At 32.0% G+C, this 21,601-nt stretch overlaps 1 protein-coding gene across 1 annotated transcript in view; it reads left to right on the top strand.

The window, feature by feature from the left end:
• The window catches only part of LRP1B (LDL receptor related protein 1B), a 1,722,250-nt gene extending 1,705,399 nt beyond the window's left edge, over positions 1–16,851 (top strand). Inside the window, exons 87-91 of the mRNA XM_054699700.1 lie at positions 3,608–3,684; positions 9,415–9,505; positions 10,376–10,520; positions 13,539–13,637; positions 15,120–16,851. Of these exons, the coding sequence (XP_054555675.1) occupies positions 3,608–3,684; positions 9,415–9,505; positions 10,376–10,520; positions 13,539–13,637; positions 15,120–15,260 (553 nt within the window). The 3' untranslated portion in view covers positions 15,261–16,851. The remainder of the gene's footprint in view (positions 1–3,607; positions 3,685–9,414; positions 9,506–10,375; positions 10,521–13,538; positions 13,638–15,119) is intronic.
• Positions 16,852–21,601: the final 4,750 nt, after the last annotated feature.

Here is a 21,601-nt window from a genome sequence, read left to right as displayed (position 1 = left end):
CAGTAAATAATCTTTTTTTTTTAAGTCAATGATATAGGAAAGAAGAAAAGGAAAGAAGTCAAAAGGAATGTTGTCAGTCAGTCACCATTTAACAGGCAGCTATTAACTTCAAGAAAATCTAGAGCAATAGCTTTATAAGATGATATGAAGAAAAAAAGAACATAGAATTCTTTAAGTAAATAAGTAAAAATACACACACTCATGCACATACAAACACATTCCCTATCCCTGCTTCAAAAATACTTAGTTACAATACATAAAACTTATAAAAAATTAAATAATTCAGAATAGCATCATGATCAACATATAGATAAAACTGGTTTTCATTGTTCTAAAATGGGAAATAACTGTGAAATAAGTTCAAAAGTAATGATATACAGGTGTTTGTGATAATAGGAAATAAAAGATTTCTTGGAAGACCATGTGGGACCTAAGTTGAAGATCATTGTCACAGCTGAATAGCAGGGAGCAAGAGATTGCAACAATACACATTAAAGGTGGCCAGGGCATGAGCTATATATTTCACTTGAGGGATAATGAAAAAGAGACAGATGCCAGAGATATTATAGTCAGCATGACTATGCAAATAATTCAGTGGGAATTGGACAGGAAATTTTGATGATATGCACATATTCTGATTTGTAAATGTTCTGCCATTAATAGCTTTGATCATTGTCTATTCAGAGTACAAAGATTTATGAATTTCTGTAAAGTTGGTAAAAATACTTGGTCTTAAATCAACCATTGGAAGGACTTGTAGAGCAGCAAATACCTTAACTAGTAATTTTGTAAGCTAGGTAACAAGAATAATGATTCTGTTTGATTTAACATCCCCAAAGAGACTATTTTTTAAGACTGGAAAAAATGTAGAACAGTGGAACATATCTTACTTTATCTTTGGCAATAAAGCATTATTTTATAAGGAGTATAGGGGAAATTACAAGGTGATCATTAATGATTAAGATGTATAACTTAATTATTTCACCTGCATGGTCTTTGAAAGGTATTTAAAGTATGTAGTAAGTAAAATATTCCCTGGAAATTAGGGATGTAAATGTGCCTCCACAATTTAAAATAAAAGAGCATTATGATTACTAGCAGGTGATTTCATTTATCTGCCATAATTTCTGGGTTCCAAGTTATGGATAAAATGAGAAATTGATGTTATTAATAAGCATTGCCTATGGCATTTAACTAATTCAAGATTTTAGATAAAGATCTCTTTATCCTTATCTTCCACATTTAAAAATCTCTACTTTTTTAAGAGTTCAAAGTCATGTTTTTCATAACTTCCTAAAGCATTTAAAATAAACTATGTGATGTCAACACAAATTAGAACACATTCTGGTCAATTAGGATTTAATTCTCCAATTCCTGAGCAATTCCATTTTATTCCTTACAAGTATTTTGGTATAATGATGAGCCCCAGGTTCTTATTTCTAGTATAAGAACAAAATGTGTATCAGGTGACTCCTCTTTATTTACCATGAAATCTGATTTAGGTTTTTTTTTTTTTTTTCAATCCAAAGAGGTAATATAAAGAGCAAATTTTGATACTTGATTTTTCAATGCAATTGCACAAAACAGTCTTTTACACATATACTATAAAGTAATTTTACTAAGCAATCTGTGTTTCCTCTCCTCCCCCATTGGAGCATATAAAACATCCTTAGTGCTCAGTTAGAAAGATTTAACAGGGCCTCCCTGATGGCGCAGGCAGTTGAGCACCGCATTGTGAAAGTGTCCGCAGCCTTCACAGAGCGCGCGTTCCATCCCAGCCAGGCGAGGGTCCCACATGGCAGGCAGACGTCTCCTGTCGTGCCTGCTGCTCCCCTCAACAGTTTGTTTCTTTGGTCTGCCTGTTCTGTTCCCCGCTCACTCTGGTGAATCCTCTCACCCTCCTGCGCATCTGACCTGTACCGTGGTTCTTGTATAAATAAATAAATCTTTAAAAAAAGGATTTAAGAAAGAAAAACTATATAAAACAAAATAAAATCTTTTACAATAATTAGAAATTACTCCAACAACATGTTTGCAAAATCTTCCTATCATAGTTTGAAGTATCTAGGAACTATATCTATAATTAGAAACTGTGAAGAAATAGAAACGTTTTCTAGATCATTCAACTGCAAAACCACTACTGAGGAAGAAAAAATGATTTTTAAAAATCAGTGATTTTATTGGTTGTTCACTTACAATTATTTGAAAATGTGCTCATTCCATTCCCTGACTTCAGTGATATAGACAGGTTCACAAACTTGGCTTATAAGTTATTTATATATTTTAATGATTTACTTGTAGTATGGTGTGTTTATTGTGATGTATTAAAATATATCTGTAAGCTTTTTTAAGCATCTGAACAAAAAGTTATGATAATGCATGAGTAATTACTGAATCATAATATGATATTAATTTTCATTTAAATCATGCTCCATACACATAGTTTTATAAGTTATCATTATTAATCAAAGAACTATATTCTTGAACAGTAACTTTATTGTCAATTATGCTGAAGTTAAAATGTACTTTCATGTCATGAATTTTTATGTTCATGGTTTGAGTTTGTCAGTAATGATGATTTTGTGAGATTTGCCCATGTTTTAGGACAGTCAATACTGTCTTTCAAATATTTCAAATAATTCACATTGCATCACAGAGCATAGTTTTGAAAACAGCTATACCTTTATGAATTGGCTATGACAGAATTGGCAGAGAACTTGAAATTGTGGTTTTTGAGTTTGTTAAGCATGCCCAGAGAAATCTAATTGGAATGGTGCTGGAAGATGTTCTTTTATTGTGAACAACTATCTTGATATAGTAGCATTTGAAAATCATTTTAAATAAGAGCTGAAACCAATTAAATGGTTTATCTTAAATTTCCCCTGACAGATACAAAGAGGCATCTTGTGTTAGCCAATAGGCATTGTTCAAACAAACAAAAATCATTCAAAATCTATTTTGATGCAGTTATTTGCTTGTGATTTATGTTTAAATAATGGATTTTATTCAAATCTATAATTTTAATCTTCCTCTAGACATCTCACTGTAGTTCCATCATGCTAATATGGGGAAGAAATCTTTTCCCAATAAAAATTTGGTCATCCTCCTGGGTCCATTGTAATAGAAGTATGGTTTTAAATGGGAAAGCATTGTGTTTTCTAAAATCAGAGCACAAGAGTGAAATTTCTGCAGCTTCACATCTGAGAGAAATGACCATTTGCTGTTTAGTGGTTATTTCCACCACTTTGAACTTAGAATGAGGAGAAAGAAATATCACAGAAATTTTATAATAACTTGTTTGAGGGGCAAACCCACATTTTATCATGACTATTTGTCATTTTTCAGTACTTTTCAAATTAGGTGCCAGTTTTTATTTGGATTTCATATTTGCTATGAAATATGCCAGTTTTTAAGTTTTAAGGAAAAATGACTACATTTTTAATGCAAATTACCCTCAGCATATTGACAATATGTGGGACATTAACAAAAATCTCTAGTATCTGTGAATCTGTGATGGCTGGCTCTTCCTTTATTTCATTTAGCTGCAGTCATAGCATCAGCAGAGTTGTGAATTTTGTTATTCAGTAATTTTGTTTGACCTTTCTAGATGTTCCACCAACTGGTCAGGCACACAGTGTGAGAGGCCAGCCCCGAAGAGCAGCAAGTCCGATCACATCAGCACAAGTAAGTTCCTCAGGTTAATATCTTGGGTGATTTATGTACTATATACTTTTTTTTTCCTTTTCATACTATTATCGAGGGAGCTATTTCCTTATTGATGGCCTTGAATCTTGGATGGAATTTTGCAAGAGAGCCATTGCATCTAAGTATTTTTTGAAAGATGAAGCTCAGAACTAAACCCTGGTAACAGAATCCAGCCTATATGTGTTCTTTCAGACAGAGAAAGTTCATCTTAAACTTTGGCCAACCACATATCTGCAAATCTAGCTTTACTTAGGAAATGTAGAGCAGCTACAAATATCATAATAGGTGAAAGAATGCTCTGAGAAAGAAAAATAATTCTACATTGTAATTACAGCAAGGTGTATTTTGTTGAAATGCCTGTCAAAGTGTGAAAAAGATTGTTAGAGAAGTTTAGTAATGGGAAATTCTTGATAAAGACAATACTTGATTTACTGTTTCTTTGTCTTTAAGGCATTGATTTTGAAGTATATTCAAATATAACTAAACACATTGTATTTGTGTGTGTGTGTATAGTTCTAGTCTTTGCACATGTCTGTCATTTGAAAGCTTAATTACACAATCATAGTGTATTTTCCAACAACTTTAAATACTTTTAATACAAAATCTGAAATAATTTCCCTTTCCATACACAATATCATTAATTTGACAGTGAGTGGAATACTTTTGGAAAATTTGTAATATCTAACAAATGTGTGAATATGTTCTTCACTTGAAAAAAATAATATAGCTGATTGACAAATGCTTGCTTTAGCATTATTTCTCTAGTCCTTAACTGCTAGTAATAAAGCTTTCATTAAAAAAAAAAATACAGTGGAGTTTGTGAAAAGGAAAGTCAAAAGTATTTGATATTTGAACCATGGACTCAGTCCCCCAACATTTGCTATTTAGTTGTTTGAAATTCCTGTCTCCAAATAGATGACTTTTCCTTATTTTCTTCAAGCCATCGTATCCAAAGTTCCACTATTTAGAGATTCATTTGGGCTAATAAATATGACCATCTTTGAAAACTAGTAAGTGAGTCTACAATAAATAGATTAGACATAAATATATGAAATTGGAAAAGGGGATGAGTGATATTTTGTCATGGAGCATTTGGGTTTACTAGGATTTGAGTAGTGTTCTCAGGGAAGGGAGGAAGAGGATCTTAGCAAAGCCTTTGACACAATGGTATGACATTAGGTGTTGAGGGAACTGGATCATAAAAGGTGACAAAATAAGTGTGACCTAATTTGATATTACAAAAGGAGAGGAAAATATTAAAAAAGACATTCCCCTTTCTCTTTCCCAAGATGCAAAGCTCATAATATTACTAGTTATAATTCTAGAGACACATTAATTTGCATTTGATTTTGTGAACTAGTTGCAAAACTCAATCATCATTGAGAGTACTTTAATGAAAAATGCATTTGAGCTACCAATCTGTAGAACACACAGAGAAATATAAGTTGAAAACTGTGAAGGCATAGTATTTTACCCTTTCAGTTATGATATTTTTATCTAAGATAAGTGAGATAAATAGCCATTTAGAGAGTCAAAAACAATTTTAAATATTGATAAATCTCTCCAAAAAGAGTGAAGAAAAAAATAAAATGGCAATTGAATTTCTAATGTTTTTAGGTTTTATATAAGATCCATCCACAGGCAAAATTTGGTGTTTGGAAAATGGTTTGGAGAAGGGGTGCTCCACATGATTTTAGGGAATTTGCCATCTCTAAGCAATTGTATGGGTAATAAGATCCCTTTTTAGGAAAATGCCTCTATTTACACTCAATATTTCTATAATAGGAACTCTCAAATGGGAAGAGGAGTTGTAAGTAGTTGTAATTCTTTTTCCGAAGATTCTAGTGGTTTTCTTTCCATTACTGATCTGAGGTCATTAAATGCAATGAAGTGTCAATGCACACTGAAAGGGCTATTAGCTATGTAAATGTCAAATTATCTTATATTTGAGCAAAGTTGATCAAATAATGTCTCTGTTAAAAGTGCTTATTATTAGACCTTTATGCCTACAGAAGTTTGCCTCCATGACTCTGAGGGGTAAAAGGTAGTTAAACTGATCTTTCTCCTAAAGGTAGGGGGGTTATTTTTAATCTTTTACATAAAGTTTAGTAGTTTTGAATGGCTGTCAAATGTTCCCTGTACTTGGGCAGAAGGCATCAGCTCAATAAGAAAAATGGATACATTACAAATGTGTTTTCAAATTTGCATTTCCACTTACAGTGAAATATTTCATAATCATTGGAACTCAGGATAATCTAGAATGCATGGCCTATGTCAGCCTAACTACTGTCATCTAGAACAGAGATTTACCTTTATAATGCATGCATATCATGAATTTTAATCATGTCTGAATAGTCACACTGATGCTTTCTTGCCTTTGCTGTTTAGAGTATCTAAAAAGCAGCCTGTGGAATTAAGCAGATATATTGTCCTAAAATTTGTACTTAGAGTTCACTTGAACAAACAGTTTTGATTCCTTTATATTTTTTGTGTGTGTGTGTGTAGAAGTACTGGGGTGGGGGCCAGAGGTGCAGAGTGGTTAGAGGATTCACCAGAGACAGAGTATGAAACTGAGCAGGCAGACTGACTGAGATATACTGCTGTAGGGGAGCAGTGGAAGAGACAGGAGAGGTCTGCTGTGAGTGTGTCGAATGTGTGTTACCTCTCTGGCAGGGGTTGGAACTCAGGCCTCTGGGGTGATAGCACTAAAACTTAATATGTAGGCCACCAGGGAGGTCCACAGTTCTGACTCTTTCAAAGGTATGTTGAAACATTTTAACCTGAGGATGATACAATAGTGATTATGCACTCCTATTTTAAATTTGCATTAACTTTTAAGGAAATGTATGGTCAGTGTTTGACTGATGCCACCATATATGCTAAAATTAAATAGGATAAAATTATACTCAGCATTTGTGAGGCAGTAATGTAGAGATGGTGTGTTTTTCTATAGTGACAACCAAGATTTGAAATGTTGGGTGGTTATTTGTGCCATCACCATAGACAGATATTAATGATGACACTCATTTTGTTAATGTATAAATTGAGACAAAATAAATAATTTTCACAAAGATATGTCAACAGTGGTTCAAGATTTCCATGGAGGCAGTTTTCCTCTCAAGTCTGTTATCTCAGTTGTTTGCTGTACTGCCTCTTGCATGGACAGATCTCTTAACTTAGCAATTTAATAATATAATTATTCTTTCTAATGGGACAGTGTTGTTCAGTGAGGCCTCAAAAGGACATTGCAAAGAAAGACTTCTTGCTCTATTTTAAGTGATAATGTTGTTAAGCTATCCCATCCACCCATAATAAGTAGTGATTTTTTTTTCAAGAGCATAGAATACTTACTTCATCAAAAGGCGCTGTTAAGAAAATCACCTTCAGTAGACTTTTATTATTATATGTTACACTGTGATATTTACTGCTACCTATATTACTTAGAAAAGTATTTAATTTTGATATATATCTGTTGTGATTCTAAAAATATATGTAGTTGGCAATTGTCTTCATCAATAAAAATTATTTTACTAAAAAAAAAAAAAAACACCTTGCCAAACTGCTACCCTGTATTAATTTATTGACTACACTAAGCATTATTGCAGTAAATTTGATTGGTTATATAAACATATTCAAAGTCTAGGCTATTAAATGGAGTGCTGTAATATGAGGAATTGCAACTGCCATCTGTGATGGTAAACCATAAAAAAAGAAAATTGAAGTTGTTTTTTCTAGCATACATAATTCACATTTCTACCTTCTAAGAATAATGGAAATTATGTAGAACAAATAAAATCTAGTTTTCTAAATAATTTATCATTACATTGAGAAGAAAGCAACTTTATATAACTTACACCAGTATTGATAAGTATTTTACACCTACAAACTCTGTGCAAATTTTAGCAGCAAAAATAATGAAATAAGGATATTTATAAAGCTGTGATCAATCAGTTGAAATCATAGTTTATGAAGAAAGCAAGCTGTTCATTGGTATTTAAAATTTGTGAACAAATGTTAATTACTATCCAAGGTGCCAGATTTTCTACTTTCATTAATTACTAATAAATTATACATCCATATAAAGTTCACTTTCCCCAACTGAACGAGGTAATAAAATATTAAACTTACTAAGTTGTATAGTCCTGGATGCAAAATAAAATGATAAAATTTGTTTATAGTTAGAAACTGGTAAAGAATGCAAGCCATATTTTTTTATTGAATGGAAAAACAGTTATTTTGTAATTTAGATGAATTATTTTCTAAAGCTCCAAATAGAAAAAATACCCTCTACATGATATTTCTTAGTAAGGACTTTTTGTTATTTTGATAAGTGATAAGTAACCTCCAAGAAAAACTATCAGTAGATATCATTTGGTTAGAGCTGTTACCACTGATCTATATTTCTATTATAAATTTCTAAGCAGTTGATTATTGTGCCTAATATTGCCAATAATTTCTACTGTGATATTTTATATGCATATGTATTTGTAAAATAAATTCATGTTTTTTAATAATTCTTAATGCTTCACTCCTACACCATTCAAGAACCCCTTATTAAATTTCAAGTAACTTTTGGGTCGCTTTGTTTCTTAGTTTATTCAGTAATTAAGCTGACTTAACTGAACCAAAACAGAGGCTTATGCCAAGTATATAAATCCTTTTTCTCTTATGAACACTAGGTATTTATCTATTGGAAAAGTTAACATTAGATACTTAATTGTTAAATAATACTCTTCAGTTATTAGGTAATCCTTGCTTTTAGTTTCTTCTTGCACAAGAAGAAATACTCCTGTAGATTATATTATCGGCAAAAGGGTATGTTGTCTCCTTACTACTTAAAAAAAAATAAAATAGAAAATGATTGCTCCTATTGCCAAACTAGAAATGAAGAACAGAGGTTCTCAATTTTGCTTCTCTTCTGTGCCCAGATCTGAAACCCAACTTCTCTATTTTGAATAACTATTCCATTGATTCCTATTTTATTTTGAACATGTGATAAGAACCTAAGACCATTAATACAGGAAAAAAGAGGATATTGACATTTGTGATATAAACTAAATTCCAGATATATTTTGCTGAAAATATTCTGGAACTGGAAACTGAGAAAGAGAATCAACTTTTGTTGTAAAAAGATAACAGACGTGTGGTAGGTCTTCTTGCTTCTGTTTTGTTGACAAAGTACTTTTAAGTAACCTACTCAAGTCCTCTTCAAATAATTTATGAAACTGATATTTAGGAGTATGTCCATCTAAATGCAATATGGATGTGCCTTGTTATTTGAAAGACTGCCATCAAGCTTGCCATATATGTTCATGGCCAGATAATATATATAGCAAGGGAATAAAACTAAAAGTGGGAATGCAGCCACTGAAATTGTATAAATGTTTTCAGTTACGATAGATTTACATGATGTTACAACTATATACTTACACCATTGCAAGTAAATGTGTATGGTGGGAATCAGTAGAGGCAAACTAATGAAGTCAGTATTTCTAGCCTCAAAGTATTTAAGTGAAAGATATCTAAGAAAAATATCATTGCATCAAACATTTAATAGTAAAGTGATAGTTTTAGTAACATAGTTATGAAGTGAGAATATTAACATTTGGTAAGATTTATGTTTATTAATGATTAAATGATTTGATGTAATAAATACAGTTATATCAATCTTTATTGATGTGTTCATCTATTTGTCCCTTTGTTTTTTAGGAAGCATTGCCATCATTGTGCCTCTCGTCCTCTTGGTGACTTTGATAACCACCTTAGTAATTGGCTTAGTGCTTTGTAAAAGAAAAAGAAGGTAATTGCCTGGTTCTTAGACTAATAGTAAATAAAGCACATAAATTTCTTAAAACATGATTTTGTTGTTTAACTACAAAATCCTATGTTTTTCAACTATTTAATCTCTGTATTTCATTTTAAGTAATTATACTTCATACAACCCTTCACTATGTTATGTTGAAGGAATGGCTCCATACATGTAATCTGACATATCTAACAGGGAGTCACATTGATTAAAATGTCAGTGAATTTTATATTTGTTGTAGCTTTTCATTGAAATAAAAAAGTCTCTGAAAAATATTATATATTAATATGTGGATTTGTAATGTCAGTACAATGATACTGAATATGCACTGTATGTGACAAACTGCATTTCATTCACAAACTGTGTATTTTATTATTATCTGTTATTGGAATTTTATACAATTATAAAGATTAAAAGGATTGGGCTGTGAAGGGTTATTATATAAAAACAAAGATTTTATGAGTTCTTTTTAAATTATGTAAAAAGGAATTTAGCAAAATGACTTAGGGATTGAAATTATTTCAGAGTTTATCACAGACTTGTTTGGGGTGGTTTTCATAAAAATGGGGGAAAGTATAATTTAAAAAGATAATTGATAAGTGACTATTCAGTTTCAACTATTCAGAAGGAATATGTTCAGAGTATTTTTTTATTTTTAAATCTAAATAACTGAGAAAATAGCTTACCATATGAACACATTATTGTTCCTCTGTGACTCAATAAGTATACTTTATTTCTAACTTACTTTGAACTTTCCTTCAGTTACATTTACATAAAACAGTAAATCTACCTATATGACAGTTCCCTATATATAAAGTTAATATTTCAACTACTCACACTTTTGTTAATATTCACATATTCTAGGACAAAAACTATTAGAAGACAACCTATTATCAATGGAGGAATAAATGTAGAAATTGGCAATCCATCTTATAACATGTATGAAGTGGATCATGATCACAACGATGGAAGTCTTTTAGATGCTGGTTTTATGGTAGATCCAACAAAGGTAATATGTTTTAAATTGACAGAGAGTCAACACTAACATTCTTAAATTGTTTCTCTATAGTGTAGTTCTAAGTTTCATCATGTATTTCTTCTATCAAAGTTATAATGAACTTTAGGATGCATTGAATATTATAACCCCTTCTAAAGAAAAAATAAACTTATGGACTACATTTCACTGGAAGCATAAAGTTAATATAACATGTCTTAAAGAAATTTACTTATTCACTTAGTTTATAAGCATATACTTTAGAAAAATAATAGATTATTCAGATTTGTTGGTGTTACCACATCTAAATATACAAGTTAATGTAAAAATATTGTCTGATTTTTTAATAATATTGAGTACAGTACTTCATTACCAAATTATACATTATTTCTTTGAAGTCCAGCTAATCTATATTTTTTAATTTGTTTATAAACAAATCATGTTTCAGAAATATATTTTTGCTATCATTTCCCTATCGATATGAAGCTAGTCATAGGTACATATAGCTTGGAAACCTAGCCTGTGTTTTTTTAAGTTCTTAAAACTTTTTGTACAGCTTAGCACCTTTTAAAAATATTGATGAATGATCCAATCATCCAGGTAAATTAAATTTATAATGATTTTCTTTCACTGCATTATCTGAATATTTTACATGAATTAGAGAATATTTTATATGAATTAAGAGCATCAACTTGCTATTATGGAATTATTTTTCTTAGTTTACCCATTCATATTCTGAATAACTATCAATTTTCTAACATATCAGTGATGATGTATTCAAAATGCACATTTATACTATAAATAATTACAATGACCAATCTATTCCCAAATGGTTTTTTGCTCTACTATGCTAAAAGAAATTGAAATTGGTCACTGGACCAATTGAAATTGGTCACTATGTCCAATCTAGTTCTGGACTCATGGATAGACTTTCTATGCCCAAAATTAATAGTCAAGTGTTCATTTCTCATCATTATTGAGTAGATAACTTTTTTAACTATCAAATAGAAAAGATATTGTAATGATTTTTCCCTTAGAAATATTAATTACTACTCTTTATTCAACACTTTTACATTTGAATTTGTTCGTGAAATAAATCCTGACAATTTAAGTTTCAGTATTTTTCAACTTGACTTTGAAAGATGATATATATATATATATAGTACAATTTGATAATTTATGAATTATAAAGATATCTTAAATATTAGACTTCTTAGGGTCTTTGATTTTTCTTAGTTATAAAAATATAGTATATGCAAGTATAATAGGAACTGATAAAGATATTTTCATAAGAGAGTTATTATTTCCTTATCAGTTTTATTTCTAGTGGTAGAGTTAAGCCAATTTTAGGCACTAAATGATCGTAATGATTGTAACTTTTTAGTATTCCATTTAAAATTTTCCACATTTACCTTAGGAAAATAAAACTATGCTTCACTGCCCCTTCATTTATTTTTAATGTACTTAGCATATAACATGCAATAAATATTTATATACCAATTTGCTGACTGATTGACCAAAATTACATTAAATGTGACTTAGATAACTGATTGTAGCAGACTCCTAATGTTGGAAATGTAAATACGAATTGTTACCTAAGAAGTGAGTAAAGAAAGCACAGTTAGTCCAAATAGGTATAGACAATTTTGAAAAGCAGACAACACTGGAGCAACGTTAACAATGAAATGTTTTTCATTGAATATTTATTGTGTTACAGTGGTTTGATATATTCATGATGTCATCAAAAATAAACTGCATTATTCATAAAGAATATTTTCATAAAGCAGCCATTTTCATTATGTATCAAATGGATAAAATTCTATTTCAATGACCTATAAAATTCTGTTTCAATGACCTATAATCATGTTTTGAAATAATGAATTAATTAAAACAATTTACTTATGGAGGCAATCAAAAAATTGAAAGTTTGAAGGGCCTCCATGGTGGTGCATTGGTTGAGCGCTGGGCTGCGAAGCTGCCCACAGCCTGTGCAGCGCTGATTTGATCCCCGGCTGCCAACGGGGGTCCCACATGGCACGCAGACCTCTCCTGCCTCGCCCGCTGCTCCCCTCAGCAGTGTATTTCATAGGTCTGCCTGTTCTGTTCAATGCTCTGGCTCTGGTGAATTCTCTCACCCTCCCGCACGTCTGACTGCACCCAGTGCTTGTATAAATAAATAAATCTTAAAAAAAAAAAGAAAGTTTGAAAATGAGAAATTAGTCTTTATTGGTTTTATCCCCAAATTCATGTGAATTCTTACTTAGATTGTTTTCAACATCATCTAAATCCAACCTTTATGGGGGAAAATAAAGAGGCAATAACCAGTTGAATTTACATTTACAAGATTTTCTTGAGACCCATACCCTTATCCCAAACATTCATTATTAATAGTCGATAATTAATATTTAAAATATGTATATTTGAGTTTTAATATTAATTAATTAAATATTAAGGTTTTAATGTTCAAGTTTTCATCTAGGCTTTTTATTCTAATATGTCACTAAAATATGCTGTGATGAATATGAGTTTACCAGGTTGGCAAATTCTCTCTCTAGATCAAAGAAAGTCTAAAGTGATTGTCCTGCATAGAAACTTAGTGAATCAATTTAAGTATAAATTAATCTGTTCTAAACTAGAAAGTCAGGTTTGTTAAAATCACAGTTAAATTTGTTTTGATGTAGCATATTTAATTTTCCCCCTAAAAATACAGAGACAACAGAAATTTGTATGTCCATGTAGACTATTGTCAGAACTTTTCAGAATTAAAAAAAAAAATTTAGTTGGGGAGGTTGGTGAATTTTTCTAAGAAATGTAAGCATGCCTATCAGTAAGCTGGACTTCACAGAAATGTGTACCTATGAAGCACAGATTCAAAATATTAATGGTTCTTCCTTAATTTATTAAGGCTTCCATGAAGGTACTTTTCATGCCCCAGGGATAAAGCATTTTTTATGTCTATGATATATGAGCTATGCAAATGAAAATAATTATTTGATGTTAGATCAGAAACTAAAATTCTCTGTTTATATACAGGCGAGGTATATAGGGGGAGGGTCCGGTGCTTTCAAGCTTCCACATACAGCGCCACCCATCTACCTAAACTCTGACTTGAAAGGACCACTGACCGCTGGGGTGAGAGAAGAAAAGTCATTATTCCATGTCCATTCCATCCCAGAACCCCTCACAATCCAAGATGATTATGAGATATAGTTAGGGGCTTGCCCCTAAATGAGTTTTTATTTAGTAAGAGATTTTAAAACAGCCTTAAAATTGGGGGCCTATGTTATATGTCCTGCCTATGCAGATTATATGTAAAACATGCCATCATTTTAGGCATGCTATTAAGTAAAAATATCTCTTCTTATGAATTTGAACATTAGAATTTATTATTCTTGGAAATCTCTAGCCCAAAATTTAAAATGTACAATTTAAAATTTAAATTTGCATTTGTTTGTATTAATTTCCTATTAAGATGTTTTATGTTATATTTCTAAATTTGATGACCACTTTAATAATATAGTACAAGATGTGGCATCATATATACAATTTAGGAATGGTCTAATGAAATCATTCTTAAGAATTTTTTAATTAATAACTAGTTTCTAGAGAAAGGGTTTAAGTCTAAAGTTGCATGGCTCACAATAGATAGAAGAGACAAAAATTAAAGATATCAAGATTTCTAGGAATGACTATTTTCTCCCTTGTTTTTCATTCTCATTTTTATCATGTTTGTCTCATTTGCATGACATGGAGTTTATACTGTTTCTCTGTTGTAGCTAAGATTTAATGTTCTGCTTGGAAAGAAAATGAAATAAACCACAATTAGGAACAGTATCTCGGGTTGAGTTGCAATTAGTAAGAAATGAACATTGTATATGATATTCAATTGTAAAAGATCTCTTCTGTAAATGTCAGTTCTAATACAAAACCTGTCTAAGTATACATGAATTTAATAAGATAGCTGTGTCCTTCATGATTCCTTGGAAGAGTCAAAATTATTTGCATTGATCAGTATATAGAAGTTGTTTGAATCAAAAATATGTTCAGGTCTTCCCAATAATATATTTTACTTTCATTTATTTTATTTTTTATTTTAAATTCATACTGAAAAATTAAATGACTTTCTATAAACATATCTTATCTATATATTCCAATGAGTGAAAAACATATGTACTAGAAATAAGACCATGTGTTTTAGTGTTTTATGCTTTTAAATAAATTCTCAGTGAACACAGTTTTCATGAGGATCTCTTCCAAATTTAAGATTCTGTCAAAGCTACTTTTATTTTATTTTTTTAAATAATAAATTTTATTTTTATATTCCCCATACAATTGCAACCCCCCCATTTTGACCCCAATCCCTCCCCTCCCACCCCCCACCCCCTCAAAACTACTTTTAGATTCACAAGGTACCTGAAAAACATACAATTATATTTTTCTCTAATACCATGTTAAAGTCAACTATAAGTCTGTAAACAGAATTTCAATTACATTTAAATATTTACTATTAATAAAATGTATTGCAAATAAATGAAAGCATTAAAAGATATACATACTAAAAATAACTCATTATGTGGTGAAATGGATAATAAAATCATATTTTTTTCCCTTCAGTCAACAAATTACTCCAATCCGGTGTATGCAAAATTATACATGGATGGACAAAACTGTCGAAACTCCTTAGGAAGTGTTGATGAAAGGAAAGAACTGCTTCCAAAGAAAATAGAAATTGGGATAAGAGAGACAGTGGCTTAATCAATGATAACTTTTATATGCTGTATAAATGTATAAAATATAAGTATTACTTTTGTATGTTCCAACAGTATTATACTTGTTTTGGCATCAGCATTACCTCTTTCTTTATATTTTCCCTGGTAAATTGTTTTCTGTTTTTTTTATTTTTTGCTGATGACTATTGATTGACCATTTGTATGGTATTTTTATGAATAAGAACTGCACTACAGTACAATTTACAACAATGCTGCTGATATGACACACCTTTGAATTTGTTAAAATTAAAAATAACATATTCCTTTATAGTGTGAATATGAGCGATCTATTTTATATGAACTTTTTGAGTTCTAACTTAATCAACAAAGAGGATCTCTGCACTTTTTCTGTATTTGGACTGAAGCTATAATACAATCATTTTCCTTTTCTGGTTAATCTGATGGAAGATGATGGAATGGTCAACTCTCTTCTTAGTGCCCATTAAGATTGATTCGGACTGCTGAAAATATATAGGCCTCACAAGTTCAGCATCACCCGCTTTAAATTAGTCTTAGATTGCCAAGTGATAGATGAGAATTTTGAGGAAAATCTTTTAAAAATACATAAAATTAATAATTTGCATGAACACATATGATTACATTTTCCAAAATTTAGTGGATTCTATGTGATATACTAAATGTATACACCCTGTAAGCAATAGTTATATTTAGGTGGTAGAACATAGCAAAAATATAACCAAAGTGGAACATCGCCACTTGCTATGGGATAAGACCTTTTGTTTCCCTTAGTCGTGAGGTAAAAGAGTGAGCCTAGAGCACAATGGGGCATTGGGTAATGATGTCTTAGGAACTTCTTCCCTGTCATTTGCATTTTGTGGAAGGTTAACTGAACCCCTCACCACACAGAACACGAAAGAAAAAGATAAAAGCACACAATGTGATGGTAGACTTTCAATTGTGTGAATGCATTCTCTCTGCTCGTTCAAAAGGAAGAGGCAAAAGAACCATCATGGTGTAGAGTAATGGTAAATATTTTTGTCGTATATAATATGACTAATCCAATATTTGCCCTATCCAAAATATCTTCTTAAAGGGCTTCCCAAATGATAGAAGAACAATTATCTGACCCTTAATCAAAGATGGAGAGTATACATACTGACCAGTAACTCTGTTACTCTGGTTTCTTTTGGTTATGCAAAACCATGGGCCCCATCTGCTTTTTGTTTGTTTTCAAATTTTGATTGAAACAAGTGCGATTTATTTAAGTTGTATAAAAAAGAATAGCATTTTTATACAAATATCTTTAAAGGCACAAAAAGATTTATTCACAAGGTATGGAGGGCTTTTTGCTCCTCTGATAGACATGACTGACTTTTAGCTGTCATAATGTATTAACATAACAGATGAAATATGTTTGTGGTTGCTCTTTATCCCTTTGTACAAGCATTAAAAAACTGCTGTTTTATAAAGAGACTTTTTGTTGTACTATGTGCATGCATACTACCTATTTCTAAACTTTGCCATATTGAGGCCTTTATAAACTATTGATTTATGTAATACTAGTGCAATTTTGCTTGAACAATGTTATGCATATCATAAACTTTTTCAGGTTCTTGTTTAAGTACATTTTTTAAATTGAACAGTATTTTTCATTTTGGTTATAATAGTCATTTTGCCTATGTTTCTACAATGAAGTGTTAAATACTTTATAAAAAACTGTTGACTGACTTATTTAAATGAAATTCTACATATTTAAGAGCTTGTGTTGGATAGTTTTTAAAAATAAGAAAATTCCTTCCATTATATAGTTTAATATTCCTAGAAAACTATTTTGGAGAACATGAGACATAATTTGTGTTATATCCTTAGAGCACAATTCTTAGGTAGGATGGGTTTGGTGGCATCATTTTTCCAAGCACAAAAGAGCAAGCATTCTCTGTTCTTGAAGCAGAAATATTTTCCTTACTTTTCCTCTCCCCTTCCTTGATCTGCACATCATAGATTCCATATTACAAGAGGAAGATAAGTTAAATACACAGACAGTAGTTTTTGTAGATGCATTAATATAAGCCAACATTCTTCCTGTTCCTTCTCATACACAAAAAGTATACTTTATCTCAGACTCTACATTGTTTTGTAAGTGGAAAGTTTATATATATATATGTGTGTGTGTGTGTGTATTTAGAGGATCAAATTAGAGACTAAATGTAAGTAGATTTGACTTACTGGAGCTATCGTTAAGTTATATTTTCTGAAGGGAACTTTTTATATTAGAGCTTTATTAATTTAATGCATTATTGCTTGAAAGAAGCAAAATCCACAGGTTCAAAATCTTGGTACAAATAATAGTATAAATGTCTAACAAATCATATATGATATATAACCTACCATCTAACACTCAGGGTCTGACATTAATTACTTATTTTTCTCATGAGGACACTGGTGAAAATCAGAGGCAAAAAGGCTCAAGATATGCTTTCTCACCCTTAGGAGCTGTCTACATTTTTATGGTCCTTATTTTTTCATTATACTTCATCATTCCATGCTGTCTCATTCAAGGCCACATCAAAGTCCAGTAGTCTTCCTATTTTCAGTGCCTCCATATTGTCTATCCCAAAGGTATTTGTTCTCAATTACTTAAAATTGACAATCTCTATCATAGTTCTCTTTCCACTTCAGTTTTCTTTTGTAAAAAACGTTTAAATGCTAGAAATTCAGCTGAATAATCCTCAAGAATGGCCATCGTCTATAAATACAATTACCAAATACTTCATAAAATACTCCTTCAAGTTATGATAGGAAATATTGTATAAAAAATAAACACTTCTTGGAAACTCTTTTTTCCTACCCCAATGGTTTTTCATCCCAAACAGGATCTTCACATTTTAGCCTGGGTAATTCTTGGTTGACCTGGAGAGGATAGGACATTTACCAAGCTCCCTGTCCTCTATCCATTAGCTGCATCAAGCACCACTCAAAGTTGCAACAATCTGAATGTCTACAGCATACCTAAATGGCTTCTGGAGAATTAAATTGCTCTTGTTAAGATCTATTGCTATGTTGTCTCCTACTAAATGACTTTCAGATGAAACAGCTGATTTCAGAGAGTGTGATGTGAAGAATCCTCATTATCAAAATCATGGTATTCCCAAATTTTGATTTTAATCTGTTAATGCTGATGAGGCTTGAGTTATAGTTCTAGAATTTTGGTCTTTATTAAGTGCCTATGTAGTTAAAAGAAAAAAAGTCATTAGTAGGCAAAAAAGTTCACTTCCAAGCATGTACGGTTTTGCATATCAAACAATTTTCATTTATGTAAATATGTTTTATTTGTGGCTATTTTGATGGCATTGATAATTATGTTTATTTTGTTTTGCATTTGATTATATGCTTGTTTTGTTGATTCTTGAAATTTAAGCTTGCACTTGTCTTCTAGGCACACTGCTTTCCATTTTTATGATGATTCAGATATGTTGAAGCTCATTACTCAAAGCGTGTTATGGTTATTATAAATGAGTTGTATTTTGCAGATCCCTTAGAGGAAAAATTGGTATAAGTAATGAAGGAAATCGAAGAAAAAAACTATTGCTTATTTTCTGCTATTTTCTCTCATCTCTATCTTTAAACTCGTTACTCTGAATGCAAATGTTCCTCTCAATTTCATCTTCCTACAAATTCATCTCCTTCATGTAGTTCTACTAAAAAGAGTGACATAGAAGAGGATTAGAATTCAGCTCAGTTCACAGTTAATCAAAATTTAGCTAACCGCTTTCCAAAAGCAGGAATTCTTCACCCTAGCATTAATGTAACTTTAGTTTATTTAAGGATAACTTTTTCAGTATTAAATGACACACTTGAATTTAATGTAGATCATCCTTTACTAGAGTAGGAATGTTTGTCTTGTAAATTTTAAGAGAAACTCAAGCACTCCAAAGTAAATTAGCATTAAAATATTTTATTACTGTATTTTGAATGTGAAAAAAAAGACCCCAAAATGGCTTATTTTTTATTTTATTGTCAAATCCATTCAGAAGCATTTATTTTCCAAATAGCATTTAGTTTCTGTATAGGGAATATGTGCTTTATACTATGTCATGTGCATATCCAATCTAAAAAAAAAAAAAAAAAATTGAGTTCTCTGGTTTAACTTTTCTCTAGTAAGATATTATACATAAGGGACTGAAGTTTATTCTAAAAAATAGTTTCTAATGAATCCCATCACTTTTTATATCCAAAGTGATCAAAAATCAAATGAAAAATTGGTACCAAAGACAGTCTGTTTGATAATCTTATACTTAGAATGTGTTCTTTCTTTCTGATAGTTTGCCCCTTTTTCATGGGGTTTGTAAATTATTGGTGAAATTAAGCAGTGCACATGGTACTTTAGTCATTTGTTCACTACAAGATTTTTTTTAATTTATTTATGCATACAAGAACTGGGGTACAGGCCAGAGGTGTGGGGGGTGAGAGGATCACCAGAGACAGAGTGAGGAACAGAACAGGCAGACTGACTGAAATACCCTGCTGTGGGGAACCATGGGAGAGACAGGAGAGGTCTGCTGTGCCATGTGAGTAGCTCCTTGACTGGAGATCAAACTTGTGCTTCAGAGGTTGCTGATAGCTGCAGAGGTTGCATCTTTTTTTTTTTTTTTTTTAGATTTATTTATTTATTTATACAAGCACTGGGTACAGTCAGACGTGCGGGAGGCTGAGAGAATTCACCAGAGCCAGACCAGGGAGCAGAGCAGGCAGAAGGACCGAGGTACACTGCTGAGGGGAGCAGCGGGCAGCAGGAGAGGTCTGCGCGCCATGCGGGACCTGCCTCCGGTGGCCAGAGAGCTGCCGGCTCTGCAGAGGCTGCGGGCAGCTTCGCAACCCAGCGCTCAACCGCTGCGCCACCGCGAAGGCCCCCCATAGGTTGCATCTTAGCCTCTTGCACCATCAGGGAGGCTCACAAGATATTTTTTCATCTGTTGTTTCTTCTGCAGTTTTAATATATAGATTTTAAGTCATCTGACACTATTTGATTTCCAGCTTATTTATGGCATATTGGTTGGAGATCCATGATATAACTCTTCTAGTCTTTCAAAACAATATCGAAAGAAGTCTACATTTTCAGTGCCGATATAAGCAGTCCAGATCTAACTGCATAATATGTATTTTCCATCCATGGCTACTTGAATCTGTAAATGTTAAATCCGTATAGCATAATACAGGGTTGACTGTATATCATAATTACTATCATTGTACAACAGTTTGTTTGCATTAGAAAAAGTAAGATAAAACTTTTAAGAATGGCATTAAAAAATGTCAGTAATGAAAACCATACACATCTTATTCAGGATAGTAGTGTAAAAATGTATGTGATAAAAATGTTTTCAGGGCCTCCCCTGGTGGCGCAGCGGTTGAGCGCTGGGTTGCGAGGTTGCCTGCAGCCTCTGCAGCGCTAGTTCGATCCCCGGCCACCTGAGAGAGTCCCACCAAAAAAAAAAAAAAAAAAGACAAAGTTTTCACACAGGACATATTGTGATATATAGATGAGAATAAAAATTGCAGCTTGAAATACAAGGATGTTTATAGAGATACTTAAAAACAATATGAGTTTAAGTGTAGATTAATTAATGAGGTACATTTCTCAATGAACAATGTCAAATTTAAGTAGAAAATAAATGGACAATGAAATTTCAAACTGGAGTAACACTCATCACCACAGTCCACAAGTGTAAATGGTTATGTTTATGGCTATCTAAACCCACATTACACACATATTCTTTATATTTTAAAGATTTGTTTCTTATTTATACATACAAGAACTAGAGTGTGGGCCAGAGGTGCAAGGAGTGAGAGGATTCAGCTTAGACAGTCAGGAGCAGAACATGTAGATCTACTGAAATACACTGCTGAGGGGAGCAACAGGCAAGACAGGAGAGGTCGGGCTGTACCATGTGGGTCACCTCCCTAACCAGAGATCAGGGGTCAAACTCATGCTGCAGTGGCTGGGGATAGCTTGATAGCCCTGAGACATAACTCCTAAGACACCAGGGAGGCCTGACACACATTCTCACACGTTGGCTTTGATGTGCTATTGACTGTGAAGATGGCATTTTGTCCTTATTTTACTTAAAATTCAATCATGTGTAGCCTCCCTGACTCATTATCTCAGAAATCCCTGCTTTGATCCACAGTAGTATCCATAGTGGTAATTCCTAGTTTCTTACTCGTGAGACAAAATTTTCATATCTCTCCCCATTGTATCTCCTTTTCCTCTATCCAAAATGACACATACCAAATCAATATCCCTCTTTCACTATTTTGTCATAACCTATATTGCTGATTTTTTATTATAAAATATATCAACATTATAGA

This window comes from Talpa occidentalis, unplaced genomic scaffold, assembly GCF_014898055.3.
Source record: "Talpa occidentalis isolate TD23 unplaced genomic scaffold, MPIMG_talOcc4v2.1 talOcc4.3, whole genome shotgun sequence".
In the NCBI taxonomy this organism is placed as follows: domain Eukaryota; kingdom Metazoa; phylum Chordata; class Mammalia; order Eulipotyphla; family Talpidae; genus Talpa; species Talpa occidentalis.
This window is presented reverse-complemented; position numbering and strand designations above follow the sequence as displayed.